Below are 26,255 nucleotides of genomic sequence, written 5' to 3'. Positions count from 1 at the left end.
TGGACGAGCTCTTTAGGAGTAACCACAGAGTATATAACAACTTACCTAAAAGTCTACATACTGCGCTAAAATCCTTGACTGACAATAAGAACCTAACTATTAAGCCAGCAGACAAGGGCGGTTCAATTGTGGTAATGGACACTCAAGTGTACAGAACTGAGTGCCTTAGACAATTGAACATAAGAAAATCGTACGCCCTAGTTAATCATGATCCAACAGAGGAGCTGATAATGAACATCAAAACCATGGTGGAAGAAGCCTCTACTGAAGGTTGGATCACTCCAGCCGAGGCCAAATACCTTTGCAGTGAGCACCCCAGAATGCCTTACTTTTACACCTTGCCCAAGGTTCACAAGGAGCAAAGACCCCCCCCGGGGCGTCCGATCATCTCCGGGATAGGGTCAGCCCTTGAACCCCTCTCAACTTTCGTGGACCATTTCCTGAGACCCATGGTACAGGAAATGCCCACTTATTTAAAGGACACCACTGACCTTCTCAGATTGCTACCTAACTTGGAGTTTGACAGAGAGACTGACCTCTTAGTTTCATTTGATGTTGAGGCACTTTATACCTCCATCCCACAGGATGAGACACTGGACGTGATACACCACCTTCTAGAGTCCAGGGAGCTCAACAGCATTACTCCTGTCTCATTTATAATGGCCTGTGCCACACTGGCCATGAAGCAAAACTTCTTTAAATTTGAGGAACAGGTTTACCTTCAAGTCTCAGGGACCAGCATGGGGAGCGTTTACGCTCCCAGTCTGGCTAATCTGTACGTCCATTCCTTTGAACAGACTCATGTACTGAACCAGACCAATCCCTATATCCACCAATTGAAAACTTGGAAGAGATACATTGACGACGTTTTCGTCGTGTGGAAAGGTTCGAGTGAGAGCTGCCTTGAATTTCTGGGGTGGCTTAATAACAGGAATCACCATCTTAGATTTACCATTGAGATCGGAGGGACACAACTAGCTTTTCTGGATCTTCTTATAACAGCAGGACCATATGGCCTACAATCTGAGCTATACAGGAAACCTACTGCAAGGAACTCCCTGTTGTTGTTCGATAGTAACCACCCGCGAGCACTCAGAGAGAGCCTTCCGTTTAGCCAATTTTTAAGGTTACAAAGGAACTGTTCGACTAGGACAGCTTTTGAAAAACATTCTGAAGATCTCAGCAGGCAACTCGTGGCACGTAAATACCCTCCTCAACTTATCAAGAGGTCTTTGAAAAGGGCTAAAAATAACAACCGAGAAGCACTTTTGGAACCCAGACCTCCGAAACCGGATTTAGAACGTCTCACTTTTGTTCATACCTTTGGGAGTCTTTCTAATGGCATTCAAAAGGCGGTGAAAAAGCACTGGCCTATTTTGAACTCTGGACGTCTTACCCTTCCACGCCCACTTGTCTCATTTAAAAGGGGTCCAAACTTGAGGGACAGATTGGTCCATACAAGACCACGTGAGGAGATGCCCAGAGCAGTGGGCACTTTGTGGAATCTTCCCCCAGTGCAGGGGCATCATCCCTGTGGGAATTGTCAGGTCTGTCCACAAACTAAAAAATCATTGGAAGTGGATATAGGTACCAACAGACCGTGGAAGCAAGTTAAGTTTACCAACTGTAACAGCGACCACGTGATCTATCTCATCACCTGCCCCTGTGAGTATAGATACGTGGGCATGACCACTAGGAAGATCCGCACACGGATATCAGAGCATAAGAGCACGATCCGTTGTGCCAGACAAGCCACCAAGTTAACTACTCACTTCCTGGAAGCGAAACACCAAGCCACTGAATTCCTTTGGACTGTCCTAGAACAGCCGTTCATTCCAGCACATACCACAGATGTGGCCAATTATCTGTTAAAAAAAGAACAGAGATGGGTCCTGAAATTGAAGACACACAAAGAGGGACTTAACGATGACATCCCGTGGTCCTCCTTGTGATCTTCTACATTTCAGGTCACTTACGCTAATATCAGTATGAATAAGCCACAGGAATGTTACCAGTGAGACATGTCACCCTATCACTATTTGAGCCTTGATGAGATAGGCAATTTTTTTGTTCAGTCTCTGGGTTTATGGCATAGTGTGCTTTGATACCACCAACACCTTCAGTTTAATCTCATTGGCTTCGTTTTACTGCAGCCCGTTTATCCCATGTTACTTTACCATCAGTGTTTATGAATAACATTATTCTTTTGTGTGCATGTCCAGCACACGCTTATTCAGTCTCCTTTAACAGTAGTTGTTTGTTTACTCCTCTCTGTTATTCCCGTTGCTGTGGCGACAGTATGCAGGTCCGTTACGAGCAGCTTACAAGTTTATTGACAGGCGCGAGCGCCTTACACGCTTCCTGATAGGCTCGTGACCCACGTGATGAGCCGAGCTTCCAGCCTTCCTGATAGGCGCGTGACCCACGTGATGAGCCGAGCCGCTGTCCAATGGTAATACGCGAGAGAGACGCGATGCTCACGCGTCTAATCTCTGCGCACCTAACAACAGGGCGGTGACGAGAGCTCCCTGCGGCGTCCCTGTTTACCAAGCTTAATCGGCAAAACATATGCCATATGACGCCGCTCCAACGCTTTTAGTCATTTGCCAGCGCGCTACCCCACGTGACCTCTCTCAATCACGAGCGAGGATATTAACACCGCCTCGCCAATGGTCGGTACCTCCCCAGATGGCCAGGACGCCGGCCAGGAGTACCGACGGTTAGGTAAGGAGGATTCTTACGTGTGTGCTAGTGGGTGAATAACAGTGCCCTGCAGTGCTCTTTTACCATCTTATCACTGCTACTGGTCTAGCTGACCGTGCTCTGTTTGCCAAAAAAACTGAGGGGCGACTTTGTCTATGTTTCTACTTCGTGCAAGTGATGTATTAATGTGTGTTCTACATGTTTCCTAGAGCGGTGCTTCATTCTTCCCCTGAGCCACAGCCAGGTGGGGTGAGGCCCTCTTACCTTACACGTCTAGGTAAGAGTTTATCTACCTTTGGCATTTAAAACTTTTTTCCAAATGTGTTTGTACTTAGTTTGCACTAAGGTAGTGCTTATTGACAATATACTGTAATGTTGCAGTCTAAAACATATATTTATGGTTAGACTATTTGGCCCTCTATTACTTGTAAACCATTTTCTCTCATCCACATCCTATAGTGTGTACAGACTGTAAGGACACCCAGAACATCCAGGTGACTGTTTGCACTTGTTGTGTGTTCTTTAGGGTGTTACTTTCTTTTACTCACTTTCTTTCACATGGTGTAGTAGCTTTTTTTGATATTTTCGGTCCTGAAGAAAGCAATTGACATAATAAGTCGCCAAATTGCTGAAACTAGTCGACCACACTGCCCTGAGGCTGTCCACATCATTGGTCAGTGAGCAGGCATATTGCTTTTAACATTGGTACGGTAAGCACAATTGGAATAAAATCATTGTTGGGTGCTTAGCCCTAACCAATTTTAAATCCACTCCCTTTGGTTTTTTTGTTCCTTCACTTTCTCTTTTGCACTACACACCCCAGTCCCATTTCATTTACCACTTACTTACATCAAGTGGTATACCACACTGTCGTCCTCTTATTTTAGTGAGGCTACCCCCTACCACCGGGTTGACCTCCTAAGAGAGCACCGATAAACCTCTGACGGGTGGTACGGACAAAATCCCCAAATGATGAAGGGCGGATCCGAATGGTGACTGATGGGTACTTGTCCTCATCCACGGAGAGCTCTCTGTGTCACTACTTGGTTGTAAGGGTGAGTCCTGGTTTGGTTTCTTGTATGTGGGCATACTTACCTTAGACCCTCTGGTACCTTTGGTATATATTGAATTACACATCCAAACAAAAATTTGGTGCATGATACTTAAACCATTTAAGCCATGACCACTCTACTACTGATAGTCAACCCAAACGGATATGATGGTTGCTCAGCCGCACCACGGTATGAGATTTGTGCTTGCGGCAATGAATGACCTAGGACTCACTATACACATTAGCTTCGCACCAGACATAACTATGTACTGCACCAAAATATCTTCACTTTAGGCAGACCACACCGTACTTCATATTTCAAAAGTCCAAGGAAGTTGTTAGAGCTTTCATGCATTTTAATTAACATGTGCATTCATAACCATGTGAAGGGCAATTAGCCTACACCTAAATTCACACAAGTAAAATAAAATGTAGATATAACAATTGAAACAATTTTCCTACGACATGTTAACGTGTGCTTTTCTGGCTTAGGCTAACAGGGCCTCTGTTACGTCTCAGAGCCATCTTGTCCAAAATGGATGCTGTATCATGTTCATTTTCTGTTTGTATTTCTGCCTGATACTATGAGCAGCCACATGTAGATTTGCTTATTTCTGAGTAACACCGTTTTCTAAGAGAGCCTGCTAGGGACGCTTTAGTAACAATTTTCACGGACCTTTCGCTTTCATGCAGTATTGCATTCATTCACAATGGTTCACTGTTGTTTATGTAACTAGTTTGTTCCGAAACCTCCCGACAAAATTTGGTGAGAAGTACTGAACCATTATTCACATAGTGGGTTAGTTTTAAGGTGATAGGGTTATATTACGATTCGGATTACTTTAAGATGAGTTGTTAAACATTTAATTATTTGCTTGCATCATGATTTGCAGATTGATTTATTTCTCATGGAGAAACTGGCTAAATAAACTTTTGAATTTAGGGTCGAGCAAAACTAGGTTTGCCTTCCAATAGGGATACTGCCCGAATTCTAACAGATTTTGCTGAACAATTGGAACTTAGTCTACTATGGATTTTTCCGATTGTTCCCATTACTGAGAGTCTTTGATATTTGATATTTATTGATTTGTATAGCGCTGAATCCCCCATGAGGGTATCTCGGCGCGGAGGACGGTGAGTAACATCAGAGCAATGGGGAGGATTAGAAGAGGTGGGTTTTTCGAATCTTTCTAAATTGGGCCAGATTGAGTCCCGAGCGTAACTGAGAAGGCAGGTTATTCCAAAATAGGGGGGCAAGATAGGAGAATGCCTTGCCACCGCTATGTGCCTTTTTGATTCTGGGAATGGTGAGCAAATGCTCAGTGCTGGACCGGAGAATTCGTGCCGGGGTGTAGGAGGAGAGCTTGTTCGCGAGATACAAGGGGTCCTTGCCGTTACGGGCTTTGTAAATAATACAGCCTATTTTAAATTGTACCCTTTTCTTTATGGGGGAGCCAGTGAAGTTGATTTAGGAGGGGTGCAGAGGGTGTTCTTGATGGAGCAGTGGTAGTGAGTCAGGCAGCAGTATTCTGCACCACCTGGAGTTTATTAATGGTGCTGTCGTTGGCTGAAAACAGCAGGGCATTGCAGTAGTCAAGCCTACTCAATAACAGGGCCTGCATGAGCGTTTTTTTGTGGAGGAAGGTAGGAGGGGGAAATACCTATGCAGGAGGCCAAGAATATAGTAGCAGGAAACTGCAGTAGTATTGGCATGTGTGTTATGGGTGAGTCTGTGATCGATCCTGACACCCAAGTTCTTGACCACTTCTTTGGGGGTAGGCGTGATTCCCAGCTCTTCCGGCCACCATGTAGGTGACCAATAAGTGGCAGCTCCTCCAAACAACATGATTTCAGATTTGCCCCCATTAAGTTGCAAATAGTTGTTACGCATCCAGGCAGCAATTGATTTCATGCCTTCCGAGAACAAAAGTTCGATGTTGGGTGTGTTTTTATCAAATGTTAGAAGGAGCTGAGTGTCATCTGTATATGAAATTGGAGTGAATCCCAAAGATCTCATGAGTCTGGCCAGAGGGGCGACATAAATATTAAAGAGGGTCGGGCTTAGGCAGGAGCCCTGCGGGACCCCTTTGCTCACCTTGGTAGTGGCAGATGTAAAAGATCCCATAGTGACTGTTTGTGTTCTATCTGTCAGAAAGTTGTTGATCCACTTCAGTGCTAACCCCCGAATGCCTATGTCTTGTAGTCTTTCCAGAAGGATGTGATGGGAGACAGTGTTGAACGCTGCTGACAAGTCAAGCACCACCAAGAGTGCTGCCTGACCATTGTCAGCAGCCATGTGTATGTTGTCAGTGACCTCAAAAAGGGCAGATTCGGTGCTATGTTTAGCCCGAAACCCTGATTGAGAAATATCCAGAAGTTGGTGTGTCTCCAAATAATCTGACAGGTGTCTATTGATGTGTTTCTCAATGAGCTTTGACTGTAGGGGTAGAAGAGATATGGGTCGATAATTACTGACTTCAGTGGTAGGGATCTTGGGGTCTTTGCGTATAGGTTTAATTTGAGCGTCTTTCCAAGCAGGGTGGAGGTGACCCTCGCTGAGGGAACAGTTAATAAAAGAACAAATGGGGAGGGCCAATTGTTCCGCAAATTTGGCAGAAATCCTGGCAGGGATGGTATCCATAGGTGAGCCTGATTTCATATTCTCTAGAAGGAATATGACTTCCACCTGTTGAAGTTGGGGGAAGATGTGGAGTTGGGCAGATGTGGTGTGTGTATCAGGAGGGTTGACCGTGGAGGGAAGGGAAAGAGTAGTGGCTGCGATAATTTTCTGGTAGATGGAATCAATTTTAAGAGTGGAATGTGTCGCAACGTAATTGCATAGGGATTGCGAGGGGGATTCCACGGTATCACATACCGATGGGTTAGACTAGGCCTTCATTATTTTAAATAATGCCCTGGAGTTAGATCAGCCTGCTCCAGTTGCTGAGTAATGTGGGTTTTGCTTGCGGTTCTAATGTTATTGTGATAGGCTGCTAAGGCGCTTTTGTATCTAGTTTTGTCTTGTTCTAGATGGGAGAGTCGCCATGTGCGTTCCAGTTTTTTAGAGACTTTTTGGGTGTGAGTAGCCGGTTTTAAAGGTGCTGCTTCATCCAAGACACAGAAGATGATGTTATTAAAATGGTGTCGTTGTTGTTCGACATTGAAATTGCGAGTGTCAATGTCCCATGTCAAAAAAGGGGAGGCAAGGTGGTGAGTTTTGATTTTATGCCAAGGTCTGTACCATCTATCTGTGGGGGGTATGGGAGAGGATGTGATGGAGGGGCTTGTCAGATGGAAGTTTATTAAAGAGTGATCTGACCAAGTAAGAGGGAGAGTATCTCTATATTCAATGTGTTGAGAGTTAGAAAGAATAAGATCAAGGGTGTGCCCTGCTAGATGAGTGGGGTCGTTGTTGAGTTTGAGGAGACCATAGGAGGCCAAGACCTCTAGACAGGTTCTTGCATCATGGTTATTTAAGTCTTTGCAGTGAATGTTAAAATCTCCTAGGAGCAGGAAATTGCGGGTAGCGACAATATGGGGGGAGGTAAATTCTAAAAGGCGGCTATTAAAGTTGTGTATTGGGCCTGGGGGCCTGTAAACCAGGGCCCCTTTCCAACTTTTTTGGGGGTGTAGATCAAGTTTAAAAATAAGACATTTGAATAATTCTGAGCAGAGCTGGTCGAGTATGGTAACGGATATCTGCTCTTTATGAATTATAGCTATACCTCCGTCCGCTCGTTCTAGCCTATCAAGCCTTTGAATTCGAAAGCCGGGTGGGAGAGCTAGGGCGATCGCTGGAACCGCTGAGAGTTTGATCCACGTTTCCGTGAGAAACCCAAAGTCTGGGTTACTGTCCTTAAAGAGATCCGAGATAGCAGTGGCAAGGATTCTATGCATTTGAAAGACTAATTTTGCATATGCATTTTACTATTTCGGTATTGTACCTTTGAATTTTGTAATATACCTCCATAGTTTTTCTTATTTCTGCTCTAGAACCCACTTTTTGAGCCAATCCTTTGGTTATTGACTGAATTTAGAAATGCTGTTTATAACCTTGTATCTGGGACACATTGCCTCAATTTGAGGTGAATGCTTTCCCAACCCACCCAACATTTGGGCATTCCTTTACTGGAAGTAGAGCGAGATCACGATAGCACCTGAAAGTTGTGTCCTGAAGTAACAATGTGTGATGTCAACTAGGTGTACCACCAACCTATGACTGGAAATGTACTTATTCATTTTGTATGACCTCACATTCGGAACAAAAGTACGCTGAGCCATGATTTAAATTATTTATAGCAACTCCAAATAGAACCAGATTTGGTTCTTTAAGTAACTGATGACCACGTAGTAAGAATTTGTTAAACCGCTCTGATGAATGACTGCTATCGCTAAATGAAAAAAACGTAAGCACCAATACTTTCATGATCGCACCACAAAGAGAATCAACTATTTCCAGAGAGGCAAATATCTTCTTGCTCTAAACCTTTTGGCAGACTGTGCTAGATGACGGGGGAAAAAAACTTCTTGTTGTAACTGGGAAAGCCTAACTTGAACATCATTTTTCGCTTGAAATCATTCCACAATACCTCTTCCGTGAAAGCAGCCAATGGTACTGATGTGGATCTCAATTTGGTCAATGTATTATGTGTGCATGCTTGGCGTGGTACTAAAGCCAGAGAGGGTACTGTCACTGTTTTTGCAACTCTGACCTCAGTGCTTTGCAGCACTTCCCAAGGAAGCCAACAAGAAAATCAGAATTTGGTGCCAGAAATATCAGATCATATATAGGTTTATTTCAAGACTTCAATATATGGTTAAAAATACAACTTGGATGCTACTAGATTTGCTACAATATAATTTCTTATGGTTGTCCATAACAAAAGGATGTCCCTCAAAATGACATTGTGTCTTCTGCATACCATGACTGGCTCCTGGCTTCAGACACCTTTCACCACTGACCTGCATTTGGAACAGAGGGTGCTCAAAATGGAACATTTGAAAATACACTGCCCTTATCTCCAGTATAGTTTTATGGTCTACGGTCTACAGTCAACTGCTTTTGGTACTTTGCAATTATGACGCTCCTCATAAGCAATAATCTTTTCAGTGAGACTGACAAACCAGTCTAGAAATTGCTGTACAAAGAAATGAGGTTAAGTAATTTAAACTAGCATGATGAGTTTTAAGATTAGGTGTAATACCATCATAATTTGTGATGCATTTTGTCAACCCTGAATGCTGATGCATACTAGCGAGTCTCCAATGTTGCTCACTACTTCAAGTGACTTACAACTATTGCTTACTAAATGAAAAAAGTTGGGAATCCTTATTCTAAGACTTAGTTTAGTCAACGGGCATGCTGGCCACCAAGATGGTGAATGTTGAAGCAGCTGTGATGCAAGCGTGAGATCCAAATCCTCTAAATAGAAGGCACACCAAAATTATGTCATGTCATCAAGAACGTCAATTAACAATTTCCAATACTGAGCATAAACTTTGAAGTATTTATAAATTATCTTTGACAATGCTCTGGTCCTATCACTTACAAAAAAACAATACTCATCTCAATAAATGTAAGCGGATGATATTAAAGTCCACATCCATGTAGGTAACCATGATATCAGAAAAATTGCATTTTCATCTGTGTGAAACAAGTTTGGTTGTAAGAAAGTAACACTCAATGGCTTGAAGAACAACATTGTCAGGTAACCAGTACACTAAGTGACCAGAGGAAATGGGCATGATCCCCAATCATGTCCAGAGCCACTAAAACCTTTGGATTCGGTTTGATACAAAAATTCTTATTTGCACATTAAACTTCCATTGTATAAAAAAGTATCAGCTTAAGGATCATACCTTTTCTTTAATAATACAACCACACAGCTTACATGGGGTACTGGTGCTTTGGAAGCAGTCAGGCTATGTTTGAATCTGTCACAATAACTCATCCCACAAAGAGCTTCACTTCTGGCACAAAGAATAAAATGCAAACTGTTTGTTCAGCTTTCAAACTGTGCAAGGGTGTTGGCTTTAACCAACTACAGAAGTTACATAGCTAGCTAAGGCAAGAAACAGGCTTTTTGTCGTGTCGATCAGAAAATGGTGCCTCCTATGTGTAACACAACTTTATGTTCTTAAGTAACTTATATGATGGTGCCACAGAAAGGAGGAGAACCTTTAACCTCCCATTAGGACCAAGATCCATATATCATTGTTACAACATAGATCTGTGCACACGTCAACTTATGGCACTATAAATACTGTAAGTAATCACAACATGAAAGCAACACAAATAACATATGCAGCCGAAGTCTTGATAGAAGTGTTTCTTCAAATCGGTTTTATCGCCCAGCCAACACGTGTTTCACATCGCCCAGCCAACACGTGTTTCGTCAGGGCACGTCGCCCACGACTTCATCAGGGCTCCAAAGGCAGTAGTTTCAGCGACTTGTATGCTCTCCGCCGGTTATACTTCCGTCCCAGCTACCGGGTGAAAACGGGAGATCTTGCTGAAAGGTACTCAACCGTGTGTATCGCTGTCAGTACCAGAAATGCAAAATACCATAGGAAGTTTCCATGTATGCAGCAGCCTGAGTCTCGCTGCCAAGACGCTTTTCCGCGTGTGTATGCATACTAGCTAAGTCTGAGAAGAAGCACAAGCAAATCGGATTGTAAAATCCATATTCAACCAGAAAACTGGTGGAAGCAAAAATAAATGTGTTACTGGTGCACAACCCGGTAACACACTATGGCCAGATGTGAGGAATCGAAAACACGAACACTTTTGAAGAAATCTGAATACAAGCTTTTTCGCGAAGTTTTCTTTTTCTATTTCTGAAATTGGTGGATTAAAACCACAGTTAGGGACTGGGTATCCCAAATGCAGCCCAAGCCACACCAATGCCAGGTTGTGAAGAGGCACAAATGTGCCCTCTCCAAGATTCCCTCCATCAAACACTATTACCTGAAGGAATTCAATGCATGGCCACAACTATTGTCAAACTAAACAAGAATGCTCATTTATTCACGTTTGCTTGATTTCAATTTTCCTAATACATACTGTTAAATATTTAAGATTTTTTTTAACAACATGGAAATTGACACTCCAACAAAGAAACATTTTTGTAACATATGGAAATTAATTACGATGTATTTATTGAAGCGTTTGTGCAAGCTAATTGCGAAATAGTTGCTCAGAATACTGTGATGTAAACCAGACTTTAGTATACCAGAATCTAACACATCTGCATGCACGTTATGAGTAATGCTACTTCAACCTTAATTGCACGATCACACCAACACTGCTAAACTTCGGTTGGCTAACCACGTGTTAAGTTACATATGGGACCTTCCACATTCTACATCCAACAACCATGTCAGTGCTTTACTCCGAATGAAGTTTTAGTTAGATAGCAAAGGACTCTCGCAGATAGTGTCTTTGCAGGGGTCATACAGAATGGGAGGACACATTAACAATTCAGGTGGAATTTTATTGTTCTGATTCAACCTGCCCAACAAGCAAGTTATTGATAAATTATCTAGTTCTTCACCTCCAAACAATTTCATCTGATATGTGTTCATACTGTAAGCTGGGGATAGTAAAAAAAAAAACAGCTGCCTGAGACATGCACAGACAAAACTTTGAGAGAAAATATCTTCGAGCATTTTGTCTTGAATTTGTGAAAGGCCAAGATAAACTGCAATTCCCCACATTCACTTTAGGTACCCATAAATGCCACCCTCAACTCAACCACTGCCTAATGCCCCAAGGATCCAGAATTATCACGGTCAGGTGGCCCGAGTGTACCCCAACCGTAAAGTCAGAGTGCTGTTCATTTCAAGAGGGTGTCAACCAGTAAAGAGCAAGGCCCCAGTTCATAAAGGTCACTTTCAACCTTCAGAACCTGACAACAACTAGCTATGGGTCACCAAATAGGATGCCGAAGTTTGTGACACCCTTGAAGTACTAGCCATGTGACACCAACACATTTCCTTAACAAGTTGCCACCTTGAACATCAGGTAGGACCATTGTGGGGTCACTACTAGGATACTTAAATGGTCAGATAGCGCCTGTTACTTGCACAGGAGCTTGGAGACCCCCGTATTGTAAAGCTTCGCATACAACAAACCTGTGCAAACAAACTGCCCTAGTAGTAATTGACGAGTCTGAGGGAGTTTCCTGGGATTATTGATATAACTATCACTGAACATGATCATTTACCTAGCAGAACCCTTTAACAGCAGCCATTCAGTCCTTATGTTAAAATGTTCTGCTTAGGTCTCGCAACTGCGTTGCAATGCGCAGCAGTGCTCGCAGCACGAGACCTTTAGTGAGTGAAAAACAGGGTTTTAGCACTGACCTAGAAATCGCACACGCTTGTGCGTGTGTGATTCCTTTTGTGCTACCCCATTGACCTTTGTGTGCATCTTTTTTATAAAAGACTGCACGCAATTGGCCAAGGACGGGCGCGTTGCTCCGCCCACGGCCTATATTGGTGTCTTTTACGCACACCAACACCAATAGGCCCAGACACTGGCGCGATAATTGAAAGCACGTCTCCTGTGGCTCGTGCGCACCACTCGCTGGATTGTTCATTTTTGGTTCCATTTCTCAGGGAAGCAACGGAAGGAAAGAAGCGTCTTTTTAACTTTTAAGTATGCTCAGTTTGCCCTGCACAGAGACAGAAGTCCTTTATTCCACCTCCTTCCTCCCTGATGGAACCTTTGCAGAGTACCAGATTTCTTCATTTTTCTGTATCGTTCATTTTTCCCCTACACTACTTAAGTAGGTAGGTGTAAAATTTAAAGAAGCAGTCGGCTGCTCTTGTCAAGTTGAAAAGTTTGCCACATTCACATGCCTTTGTTGGAGAGTTTTCAATTCTTCTATAAAAAGTCATTCTGCACTGTCCTTTCCACACTCAAAAAATGTTTTGAGATGTGCTTGCTTTAAAAAAAAAATTTTTAAAAATCACCAACTTTGTGAAGATACTAAAGTTTGCTAAGTTTTAAGAAATATTCCCTAAAGATGTCAAGGTTTCACATTATCAGCATTGTGCACCCTACTCCTAGTACAGGCCTTTCACACAGCCAGGTACTACTATGTGGTTGCTCCTGCGCAGTAGTAGCTGAATTAGTGACAGTGGCAAGTAGTTCTGTGCCAGATCAGTAACTTCTTCCTTAGATCCTAAATCCATCGTCTAGCACAGTTAGCCCTGATAAGCCCTTCCTGGGTCTTATGACTTTGGGTGCAGCAGCACATTCATTCCACGTCCCTTGCAGCACGAGTTTAACAAGAAAAACAACAGGTATTTGCAATGCAATAGGTCTTGCATTATTAAAAATTTAGCTATTGTCATTGCTGAATAATGCAACACCAATCGCTCAAACTTTAATAATGCGAGGCCTATTACATTGCTAATGCTTGTTTATTTTAAGTTAAGGGTCAAATCTCATCCCTACATGGTGCCAGGACCTTCAAGTTTTCCATGTTGGGGCTATCTGCAACAGTCCTACATTTCCCACATGATCCCATTTTGCAAGTGGTAACTCTTCCAAGACATTGATATTATAGTGTGTACTTACTACGGCATACTGTATTTGAGTTCCAACCCTACCGTCACATTTTAAGGGTTGGCACTGAAGGATACATTGCGCTAATATTGTAGAGATAGGTGTTGAAAGAGAAAACATGTCATCTAATTGGGAACCAATAATACATAAAGCCCAAGTACTCCAGCTGGAAAATACGGTAGCTATAATAGATACTGCCCAGTAACCACAGACTGTTACAGGACCGAAAGAGAAGACCTCACACTTCTATCAAATTAAATTCTCAGAAACCACAAGACTTCTTCCAGAAAGGCAGGATGGCCCCTCTGATTGCTAGTCACACAGATGTTGACGCTCTGCTGCAAAGACATTGTACAGAAGGCTGGAAGCAGAGAATATTTTTGTAACATGAGCAGGATGACTGAAGCACAGCTTTCTTTCAGTGTAAGGAAGTCTGACCACAAAACGTCCTTACCTTGCTGGGAAGCTCTGCAGACGGTTGTAAGCCATATGCAAGATCTTTAGGTGTGTGTGACCAATGAGCAAGGGCACGCATTTATCAGTCAGGTTGTTATTAGTCAAATACAGCTCTTGCAATACGCTGCTCGTCTCTTCAGAAAGGGTGGCAGGAGGAAGTGCTTCTAGTTGATTGGCAGACACATTCAAACATCTCAAGCTGCAAACAAAAAAGTATCACTGAAAAACACTGATAATGACCACAATTAAATTAATCTTCCACTGTAAATAATTCAGCAGTTGGAGTAGTACAAACACATGTTTTTAAAGCCATTCCCTTTGGGGAGAGCAATGTGGAGATTATTTAAAGTCACAGACTCATCAGAACTTAACTTAAATCATTACCAAATCCAGATGACAGTTACATACATTAAGTGAGACCAAACCAATTGCCTTATTTTCAGAAAAACTCAAGTGCAATGGCAGTCTTTGCAACAGAACAATCTATCTGATGCACCATCACAAATTATACCAGCCTTTTTTGAGGGGTGCGAAATCTGGGGAAAAACTTCATGAAGGATATTTTATTCCTTTCCTATGCTAAGTGGCTTGTAATGTGACCAAGGAAAAGGTAACTTGTGATGTGTTTGCACGGTATATATGTTGCCTCATAGGAAATGGATTGTTCTGGTATGCCACACTGTGGGGGTTAAGCAACATGCTACTGCATTAAAGATTTTGAAGACTGACGAGATGTTATTGTTTGTAGTTAGGCAAAATACGTCCATTGTATTTGCAGCTTGAGAAAAAAACGTACAAGGCAAGATGTTCTCATAATGGTTATAAATTTGCAGCATGTATCTTTTCATTAATTGAATTTCATGTGTGTTTAGGTTCTTGCTAAAAATGCCCTAAATGTTCTTGGATTTAAATTGTATTTATATGTATATTTCAAGCTGGTCTCTTTATTATTAACCATGTAATTATGGGTAACAGTTTATTGCCTCTTTAAAACATTGTAAATGTGTATGGTTTTTAGCCAAAATAAAGATTTATAGGATGATGAAAAATTATAATTATTTCTCGTAAAGGTATAGAATTAGGTTCTCCTTAAGAGGATTTTGTACAAAACAATCGCTCTGGTGCTTTATGCCTTTCTAATAAAAGTATAAAATCACGAATCTGGGAAGACAAAGGTCAAACTAAACCCTCAAGTAATGCCCCCAGCAATTGACTGCATGAGATCTTTTACGATAGCACTCAAAGGCAATGAGAGCTGTGGTATAAAGGAAAAGCACAAATAACAAGCTCTTGCATTTGGGACCTAATAAGTGTTTAGCCATGCAACAGTTGGTGTTGCACCAAGGATATTCTGCTGCATAACTAAACATTAATTGGGTCCAAAAAGCGAGACTTATTGGCTATGCCAATGATTGTTTGTTTTTTGTTGCCATGCACTGACGACTGGTAGTGTATGTGCCTGGCGAAAGTGTGCACTGACGGCTGGTGGTGTGTGTGCCCAGTGAAAGCGTGCACTGACGGCTAGTGGTGTGTGTGCCCAGTGAAAGCGTGCACTGACGGCTGGTGGTATGTTTGCCAGGTGAAAGCGTGCACTGACGTGTGGTGGTGTGTTTGCTTGGTGGAAGCGTGCACCGACGGCTGGTGGTGTGTGTGCCTTGTGAAAGCGTGCACCGACGGCTGGTGGTGTGTGTGCCTGGTGAAAGCGTGAACTGACGGCTGGTGGTGTGTGTGCCTTGTGGAAGCGTGCAATGACTTCTGGTGGTGTGTGTGCCTGGTGGAAGCGTGCACGGAGGGCTGGGGGTGTGTGTGCCTGGTGAAAGCGTGCACGGACGACTGATGGTGTGTGCACCGGGTGAAATCATGAGCATTCACAGTGATGGAAGACACAAACGAGCTTGTGAACGCAAGCTGTAGGCCAGCAAAAGCCTCTGGTGGCACTTTTTGAAAGCCACTTACTAAATGTCTCGAAGAGACAGCATGCGCGGTCTCAGGCAAGACCTAAAAGAACTACGGTGTTAAGCAGTATGGGACAAAAAAGAGGATTCTAAACACTGAATGCTGTGCCTAATGTTGGGCTTGGATGCTGCAAGTTGGTTTTCTTTGAAAAAATCTTTAGAGTACACATGCTCAGCATAGACTTAAAAGCAGTACTTCCCCAAGTGTGGCTAGCCAGTGGATGGTGCGAAGGTCTGAAACAAAGTCTTGAGAACAGCTTGCCCAAATCTGGCCTGCCGTCTTGATAGGATGTTCCACAATCATGTTTTGTAAAAGTGTGTGGAGTGGACCAAGTGGCAGCTTTACAGATGCCTGCTATGGGTAAGTTCACCAGGAAGGCCATAGTAGTTCCCTGCTTGAATGTGGCCTGGGGCGGGAAGGTTGGGTGGTTCTAGCTTTAGCATAGTAGGAAGACATGCATTTAATGATCCACCTGGCAATCCCTGCCTTTGAAATGGGGTGCCCTTTGAGGCTGGGAGAAAGCAACAACATTGTGGTTTCTTACAAAAGGATTTGGTCCTGCCAATGTACTACATAAGAGCATGCTCAACATAATGCATCTGGAGTGCTCTTGCAGCTACTGAGACTGGAAGCTCAATGGAACTGTTGAGGTAGAAAAGAGACCACCTTGGGAAAAATGTGGATTAGTTCTGAAACCACTCTTTACCTGGGTACTTGAAAAAAGGGTTCCTGAAGTGTGGAGTTCTGCAATTCATTATTGAGTTTTGAGTGAAGTGATAGTGAAAAGGAAGGCGAACTTCAAAGAAGAACTGCAGGGGTGGTAAATGCAGGGGCTCGAAGGGTGGCCCAATCAGCCGGATAAGGACAATGTTAAGGAGCCAGACTGAGGCAGGAGGTTCGCTAGGTTTGTTCACCTGCTTAAGGATCTCCATAAAGACTTTGATAACAGGGATTTTGAAGAGAGAAGAGTGTTCCCTGTTCTGCATATATGCAGCAATAGCACCCAGGGGTATCATGATTGATGTATAAACCAAGCCCGACCTTTATAGGTGTTGGAGGTAAGAAATAATGTCCTACACTGTTGGGGTGAATGGATTAATGTTGTTTAGGGTACAGTAATGTACGAAACATTTCCACTTAGCAGCAGGGCAGGTGCATGTGGTGGGTCTACAGGTTCATTTGAGTATGTCCAAGCGCTCCTGCAGTAACATCTGGTAAACAAACTATAACTTCAGAAGCCAAATAGCTAGGTTGAGGTGTCTGAGTTGTGTGCCTGACACTGGTGTGATCTTAAGTGAGAAGGTCCAGGCTGTGGGGAGCTTATTATGTGGGACAATGGACATCTTGGGGAGGGTGGAGAACAATGGTTGTCTGGTCCATGTCGGAGCCACCAAGATGAGTGTGATGGATGTTTGGCTCCGCTTCCTAACCACGTATGGAACCTGTGGGAGAGCCTGAAAAGCTTAGGCTGAAATCCCTGACCAATTAATTTGCAGCATTGTCCATGGGCTGGGGTGTGGAAGGGAGCAGGACTTGCGAGTGTAATTCCCACTTGTGGACTTGTTGCTGCATTCTGCTGTGCAAGCCTGCAAAGTTGTTGTCCCCTCCAGATAGGTACTCTGCCAGGAGATGACCTGGTGAGGGGTGTCCCAGTGCTAAATCTGGAGGGCTAGGGCTGATAGCCGAGGTGAGTGAGTGCCTCTCTGCTTCTGCAGACAGAACATGCCCAGTCATGTTGTCGGTATGCAGCAGGACCATCTTGCCATGGATCTGAAGGAGAAATGTCCCCAGAGCTAGTAGAATGGCTAACAGCTCCATGCAGTTGATGTGGAGACCCCGCGGATTAGGTGGCCACAGACCTTGGACTGCCATGTTGTTTAAGTATGGCTGGCTGGATAGGGATGCGTTTGTGTTGATGGTCAGCTGCGGAACAAGGTCTGCAAAGGACCAGCCCAGCAACAAATTATTACTGTTACATCACTGCAGAGAGCGATGGGTGCTGGCCCTTATCAACACTAGATCCTCCATGTGACTCTGCTTGTGTCCACTGGCTTAAGAGGCACTCCTGAAGCAGGTGCATATGCAGATTGGCATGGGGCACTATTGCAATGCATGAAGCCACCATTCCTAAGAGGCACATTACAGTGAGACCTGAAAGATGATTGATTGGCTTAAAAGAGGCAGCACTTTTTTAACATCTTCAACCTTTGTGAGCTGGGGAAGGCTTTTCAGACTACAAATTTGAAGACTGCCGCTAGGAAGGGTTCAACCTGAAGAGGTTCAAGTGGGACTTTGTGGCATTTACTGTGAACCCCAAGCTGTGAAGGAAGCAAACTGTGGCCTGGGTGTGAGCTGCGCATTCTTGTTTGCTTTCACTCTTAATCAGCAAGGCGTTGATATAGGAGAACACATTTAATGCCTTTCTATTTAAGCGTGCTGTCACCGAGGGGCAGTACTTTGAACTGGTAGTGTGGACCACATGAAGCAGAGATAGCTCCAAAGTTCTGGATGAATTGGTATGTGAAAGTAGACATCCTTCCAGTTGAGGTTGGACATGCTGCAGAAAGGGGATAACATCATGAAGGGTGACCATGTGAAAATGCCCTGGCAGGATGTATTTATTTTATTTTTATTTTATTTATGTTTTGCTGTTTTATAACGCGCTCTGTTACTACCAGAGTATCCTGGCGCGAAAGGAAAAAACAAGCAGGTGGCCAAAAGGAAACAGAAGAAATTTAAAAAAGTCTAATAAGCAAATCTAAAAAGATAAGTTTTCAGTGCCTTCTTAAAAGGTACAAAATTCTGAATTGAACTCAAGAACAAAGGCAGTGTTCCAGGCAGAAGCCGCAAGGACAGCAATTGACTGGCCTCCAAGGCGCACTCGCCAAAAGTGGGGTACACTCAGTAAATTACAATCAGCTGAGCGTAGAGATCGAGTGGGGGTGTAGCGGCTGAATCTTTTCTTCAGATAAGAAGGCCCAAGATCATTGACTGCTTTAAATGCTAGTGTTAGGATTTATTTTAAAAGTAATCCTTTGAGTCATTGGCAGCCAATGTAGTTCTTTCAGATGGATTCGTACACTCTCTACTGGGCACATTGCAGTAAGTCTCGCCGTCGCATTTTGGATGATCTGTAATCTGGCGACTAGATTGGCTGGGGTTCCACTAAGAAGAGAGTTGGCATAGTCGAGCCGTGATAGTATTAAAGCCCTCGCGACCGACTCTCTTGCTGAAGATTGAAGATATGGAACGAACTTTCTCATAGCCTTGAGAGATCCGAAGCACACCCCTGTAAGTTTTTTTTATGTGTGCCTCAAATCTCAGATCCTCCCCAAACCATACTCCCAAGTTCTTTGCAGGGATGGTAACTGAGCTTGGCTGGGGAAAATCTAGAGGCCACAAGAGGTCTCTGAAATTAGGCGGAAATTGTCCATACAACAAAATTTCTGTTTTGTCTTCGTTGCATTTCAGCTGTGCCGCTGCTAACCAATTAAAAACCGAAGAAAGACAGGAACAAATGACCGCAGTGTAGAGTGCTGTAACAGGCCATGTAAATAAAAGTTGCGTATCATCTGCATACGCTATAATTTTGGCCCCCATTTGTTCAGCCATCACTATAAGCGGGGTAAGGTACACATTAAAAAGCAAGGGGCTCAATGTGGACCCCTGGGGTACCCAAGTGGTAAGAGGCTTGGCCGAGGAAGAAAAAGGTGGGATCCAAACCTGCTGGGACCTATTGGACAAAAAAGATTTCACCCATTCTAGTGCTGAGCCCAGCACACCAATCTCAGCTAATCGAGTCAGGAGGAGTGAGTGCGGGACAGTGTCAAACGCGGCAGAGTGGTCCAATAAAATTAGAGCCGCTCTGCCGCCACTGTCCAAACACTCCCTAATCGCCTCTGTGATCTCCACCAAAGCTGACTCCGTGCTATGTGCTGCATTAAAGCCGGACTGGGCAGGATGGAGGGCCTCAGAGGATTCCACAAAGGCATTCAGCTGACTAAAAGCAAGTTTCTCTCCAATTTTCGCCATGGCTGGAAGCAGGGAAATAGGTCTATAGTTGCCCGGCACAGCAGGATCAGCACCCGTCTTCTTCAGCAAGGGAAGAAGCTTTGCCTGTTTCCATTCCTCGGGAACCTTAGATGTTTTAAAGGATATGGCCATTATTTGCAAAACCTCTATTGCCACTGATTCTGCCACTGCAGCCAACACCCGGGCCGGGCATGTATCACCAGGGGCATCTGGAGAGGAGAGAAGTGGAGTTTTGGTCTGAGGGATCCATCCTTCTTGGGGATGAGTAAATATAAGGAATAGGTGCCCATGCCCTGGTTCAATGTCCTGCTTTGACAGGAGCGCCTGAACTTCCTTGTGGAGCAACGTGTGAGGTTTGGGGCTCAAGGTGTGCGTGCTAAGGAATGCTTGGTTAGGTGGCAAGGAGCTCTAGGCATTAGCCATGCTCGACTGTGGACAAGACCCTTCTAATGGGGAAGAAATACCTAAAGTCTCCCCAGACAGGTTTTTTGAGGGGTTGGGAAGGGTGGGGTGATTTAGGCAGCACGTGGCAAATCAGTTTTTTGAGGTAGATGTTCCCTTACTGGTAGTGCCTCTACCCCTACACAAAGCGGTTGCCTCTGAGCCCTCGTAAACCCTCTGTACCCTGCTGGTAATAGCCCTTTTGCTGTCTGGAGGGTTCTGGGAAGTGGCTTGCGTGCTGCTCTCTTCTTTGTGGTGAAGAATACCAAAGAGTTGAGTGGGACATGACCTTCGATGTAGAGCAGGACAGAAGGGGTCAGTAAGTACTTTTTTCCCAATGCATGGGGTGACCATGTGAGGTTTGACCATCTCTTTAAAGATTTCAGGAGCAGAATTGGTGATTTACTTGAGCCTCCGGAGATATTAAGACAGCCCACGTTGTCTTTAAAAGCATTTATACTAGGAAGATGTTCTCCTTGAGAGTAGTGTGCATCTCCACTTCATGGTAGGCTGCTGCACGTTGATTAACAATATAGTATCGTCTGGAGGGTTTGAGCCGGACAAGAACGTGCTCTAAATCATAGTCACTGGGAGGCTCCACGTCGCAACCCTACCAACCTAAAACACCAGGGTAGACAAGTGCGAAATCTTCAGCTGGCGAATTAGAGCCTGGCTTCCAGTGTTGGAATAAGACTTTGGAGACCTATGAGGGATAAGGGAGAAGGTGGTGTGGGAGATGGAGGGGAAGGTGGTGTGGGAGATGGAGGAAGAGAGGGTTTGTCCTTAGGCCTCTAGTGATGTCTGGGTATCCTCCGCAGTCAGCTTACGCTTTAGGGGCAAACGTTTGCCAGATGCTGCTATCTTGCTGGTGCGTGGGTAGATTTTCCCCTGTCTCACATCCAGCTCATGCTGAAGGTTCTCCAGGATGGGGCATTCCTTACCATCAAGGGTGGCAGACTTCGGCGGCAAGGGTGGCTGTAGCTGCAAGGGTGGCTAAAGCTGGGCAGCCTTTGGCTTTAGAAATCCAATGGGATGTCGCCACCTTCAAGGCCGGGGCATTGTGAGGCTTTTAGCTGGGTCACTCCTAGGCTCCAAGCCCTTCATTTGGTGTCGATCAGCACTACAGGGTGAAGGCGCAAATGAAAGTGGCAGTAGTTTGGGCATTGGGCTTGATTCCCGTTCCCCTAGAGGGGCAGTGGTTGGCTACAGTATACAGCCTCTTATGAAGGATGATGGGAACGGGGATATTAACAGTACTCATGCATGGACCGGCGCCAACCGAAGTGGATGGAGCATCCGCAAGGGAGTCTTCTTCCTCTTTATGGGAGAACTCCTCACTGTACTCAGAAGAATCTGAGTCAATGTACTCTGGGATGGGCTAAGGAGCAGGGAGCTCAGGCTACTCACCCAGCACCTCCTCTTGCGCTTCTTCAATGCCCAGGCAATCAGCAGCACCTTAGATGACAGGCATCTCTGAAGTGGACTGGGCCAATCTGCTCTATGTCCACCACTTCTCTCTCCGCGGTCATAGGGTTTTATTGCTGTGGAACACCGAAAAGAGGTTGCAGCAGCTCCTGTCATGGTGTGCCAAGTGGCACATGGTGCACATGGCATGGAAGTCGGCCCAGAAATACTTAGAGATAAGTAACACTAGGTGCATCTCCAAAGGGGCTTCCATTCCATTAACTCAAGAGCGTCTTCATTCTCCGAAAGGAGCTTGGAGCACACGGAGGCCAAAAGGGCCTAGACACTAGTCGATTGAAATGGCGCTGCAAGTAAAAGGTTTGCGTCGAAGATTCTTCTCACAACAGGAATGGAAGTAAGCAGGCTCGAGGCCACAACAGGGAACTAGTCAAGACCAGGAGCACCCTGGATCACATCCAAACCCGATGGCAGAGATAAATAATCTAACAATAGAGATTACGTGACCATGTGCATCTACATCCAGAAGAGAAGTCACTCAGACCTTGCGACTGGAAAGACTTCTTCGAAGAAAAATAACTGACCTCTGAGGCCAACACTAGATGGCAAGAGCATGTAACTACAGCCTTATGTGCTACGAACATATAAGTTCTCAAAGTAGTAGGTTGAAAATTGATAATCAATATAAAAAATAAAAAGTGCACAGAAATTAAAAATGGAAGGCTGTTTATATTAAGTTGCGAAATGTTGATGTTAAAAGAATATGTATATTTGATTTTTAGACAATGGGTGTGGGAATTAAAGCAATAGCAGAGGAAAATGCCTGTCATGACAGGGCTCTACACAGGCAAATCAATTCTCTAAAATAAAAGTATAAAACTGCCTCCAGAAGGAGCAGACTCTGACCTTCCTATTCAAGTGGCTTGAGGTAGACAAAATTTAAGGTAGGGATTCAATTAAGACAGACTGACAACTCTGCACTAATGTGGCAGAGACCAGGTGTGGCTGATTGTCTATGAGGCTGTTGCAAGATGGCTCTGCAGATGGAGCATGCATTAGGGAAAAGTGTGGCTAGCTTAGCCTCCCAGCTCTCAAGCTTAAGCCAGGACCACTGAATTGAGTAAAAACTAGTAACACTTTAAAAGTAGTTTGAGCTGTGAAACTCTGCAACCTAAAGTACTATACTCCATCACAAGTTGTCATTCATGTTTAAGAAAGAACTGAATTGTATACCGGAATAAGTTACTTACCTCTGGTAACAGTCTTTCTAAGATTCTCTGACCAACTGCACATTCCTCGCTTTGTGAATGCCCCGGGGAGAGTCACTAGATCACAAAGATTTGTACACCCTAGTCCCCGCGAGCTGGTAAGTAGCACTGTGTGTGACCACTGACCTCATTCATTACCGTAAGTGATGGTTGAGAAGCATGCAAGTGCCAGCCATGCGTGCAGACATCCACTTTTTTCTCGACACTGTCTGTATCCTCTGGTGCAAAGCACAAGTCGGATGTACCAGTGTGCAGATCTCAAATTTGGATATTTTCAGATGGAGAAAATGACAATTGCACAAAACAGGGAGGCAAAAGGAGAATGAGAAATCTAGGGTTAGATAGAGAATTCACCAGAAAGAGCAATAACAAATGGATACTTCTAACTGTAGATCCCTTCCCTTCTGAACAGATTTCAAAACAATACCTCCCAAATTGTGGATCTGTGGAATTTTTCAGATAAAAACCAGTCAATCAGGACTGAATGGGCAAAATGCCCTTCCCATTAAATCTGGTTGTCAAGACAGTTGCACTCAAGTTGCAACCTGGCGGATATCGAACGGGTACTAAGCTTGCAAAAATAGTGGTGGCAGCGTGGCTGTGGTGGAATGTGTTAGCGGCTAAATAATCTTTACCAGAAAGAGCATTACCAAAGGTAAGTAACTTGACCTTACAATAGACTTCTAGCCACAGATTCCTCACCTTTCTGAATATATACCAAAGCGGTACTTGAACGAAAGTGGGCTGTGAAGGACTCAAACTAGAAAGTACTGTAGGACCAAGTGAGCAAAGCGCTTTTCAAATCAGACTTGATTGTACAGACAATAGTACTTCGTGACCATATGGAGAGCTGCCCATACAGCTGTTTTTAAGATGTCTAGGACTCTGCAGGCTAACATAGTGGAAGCAGAGTTGGCCCAAGTAGAATTGGCTTGCAGGCCTCCTGGAGGCTGCATCTTTGCCAGTGCACAGCAGATCTTCATGCAGAGCATGATCCTGCGTGAGATGGTATGCTTCTGCACCACCTTTCCTTTACTCGGTTCAGCAAACCCCACAAAAAGCTGGCCGTCCACCCAGTGGCCTTTGATGTGATCAATGTAGTAGCTGAGTGCTCTCTTGGGTTCCAAGCGATGACCTCTCTCCTCCTCCTTTGAGAAGTGAGGCAAAGCACAGAGCGCCAGCAGATTGATGGCATGGCCGAAGCTGAAGGGCATCACAACCGTTGATAGAAAGTAGAAAGGTTGTCCTAGTTCACACAACTAGCTTATAGGAGAAGGTGATGGTGTACAGTGGATGACTACAGTCATCTTGAAAACCACTTGCATTGTGCGGAGGTGATGGCAACCAGGAAGATAGTTTTGATGGTAAGAAGCAGTAAGAAACAGCTTTGGAGAAGCTTTAACTGAGTGCAAATCAGATAAGTTAGGACAAGATTTAGGTCCATTAGGCATTACAAATGGAGAAAGGGGAAACATGTTGGAACCCTATCAGGAATAGCACTGCAACTGGTGATTTAAACAACAAAGGGTGATCAGACCACCGTAAGAAGGGCAAGAGAGACAAAAGAGAACCCTTAACTGTGCCCAGAGCATGAAGGCAGAGAGGGATAAATGATAATCCTCAATTGTGCCCAGAGCAAGGCCTGTGGGGGTGTACCTGGCGCACGCAACACCAACCCACACATTTGTCCCATCGACAGGCGTATACAGTTTTTGTCTAGGGACTCCTGGCTGCCTAGATGATTTCAACCACCTCTGGGGGAAGGTCAAAGGTGTTCAGCTGTTGTCGCTCAATGTCCATGCATGAATGTGGACTAGACGTGCGTGCAGAACTCTATTCTGGTGCTGCGACAGCAGGTCCTCCTGGAAGGGCAGCCTGATCTGAGGTCATATGCTCAAGCGCAGGAGTTCTGGATACCATACCCTCTGTGCCCAATTCAGAGTCACTAGGATGACTTGGGTCCAGTCTGTCTTGCTCTTCTTGCGAACTCAGGGCAGGGGTGGTATCTGCAGAAAGGCATACAGAAAATCAGAGTTCCACTCCTGAATGAGTCTCAGAGTGAGACGCCTTAAAGAATCCAATGTGCAGAAGTGCTGATATTCCCCGTCCTTGCTGGTGGCAAACGGATCTAGCCTAGGTTCTCCTCATTTGCAGAAGAGACCCTGCGCCACCTACGGTGTGTAACTGTTCCTCGTGATCCACTAAGCACAGACGGCTGAGTTTTTCCACTCTAGCACTGAGGGTGTGTGAGGAAGTACCCACCGAGGCGGTCCCATGGGCTGGAAATCATCGTGCTCAGGCTCAGGATCCGAACGAGGAAAATCCCGATCCGAATCCATGCCGTCTTTTCGTCTCCCTACAAAGAGCTGGGAGTCGGGACCCGGAAGAGGATGACGGCAACCCCGGAAGCGATCATGGAAGACCAATGAAATCGGCGGTTTGCGAGGAAGAGGGCGGGCATCTACACGAAGCTGGAAAGCGGGAGAAGACGTCGGTGGGAGCAGCGAAGAAGGAAATTCCCTGCGGAGTGAACAGCTTGGAGAAGCCCAGAAGAGGAGAAATCGAGGGAGAAGACACGGACGAGCCCTGGAGTGAAGAGTGGTGGATTCCACCGGAGGACGCTGAAGAGCGGCCGTGGACTCAGGAGAGTTTGCAGCAGGGGCCGGTGAGTGAGGGGTTACCACAAGGATTTGAGGGAGGTGGGAAGGTAACGGAGGGTTGCGGGAGGAGCGTAATTTAGGTGGTAGATTGCACTGTTGTTCATGCTAATGCCTATTGATGTATGAGCGACCCGTGAAAAACCCTGCATTTGGTTAATGTCTTTTTGTGCTCATGATACTGAGAGGGCCCGAGTCTGCCTCGAATAGTGTTTATTGGGGTTAAACATCTTACTTTAAGGACACGGGCTTCCTACTTCTTTTCTTTAACCCCCCCTCACGAGTTTTTTCCTTTCCATAAACCTGATTTCAAGCCTATTTTGGGACTAAGTCTGAACACATCCACGGTGCGGTGATGGGTTACCTCCCACTGATATTTAGGAAACTGGTGTCTGACGGCTCCTTCTTTTTCCTCTTTTATGAGCCTCCAGGGAACACCCTTGGACTCCGAAGACGAGGAGCCTGAACCATCGCCCTCCGCCCCAATACTTAAAGAGGAAGACTCACCTGAGGAGGATTATTGCGACGCCCAGACATCTGTTTTACCTGAACCTAATCTTATTGAAAATAAAACTTTACCTGTTCGCAAATTCATCCAGTCTCCTCGCCTGTATATTAGACATGCGCTCCCACAGGGTGCCAGCCAGGTTATTCACCACAATGAAATACTGTTACGGTCCATCCATTTCCAAAGG

General features: G+C 44.7%; 1 protein-coding gene across 1 annotated transcript in view; it reads right to left on the bottom strand.

Moving 5' to 3' along the window:
• Positions 1-26,255, bottom strand: part of PHLPP1 (PH domain and leucine rich repeat protein phosphatase 1) — a 479,370-nt gene that overhangs the window by 118,804 nt on the left and 334,311 nt on the right. The window contains exon 10 of the mRNA XM_086965387.1: positions 13,783-13,983. Coding sequence (XP_086821513.1) covers positions 13,783-13,983 — 201 coding nt within the window. The remainder of the gene's footprint in view (positions 1-13,782; positions 13,984-26,255) is intronic.

The sequence above is a fragment of the Lissotriton vulgaris genome, chromosome 4_1 (assembly GCF_964263255.1).
Source record: "Lissotriton vulgaris chromosome 4_1, aLisVul1.2, whole genome shotgun sequence".
NCBI classification, from domain to species: Eukaryota; Metazoa; Chordata; class Amphibia; order Caudata; family Salamandridae; genus Lissotriton; species Lissotriton vulgaris.
Note: the sequence above shows the minus strand (reverse complement) of the source record. Positions and strands in the feature narration are given on the sequence as shown.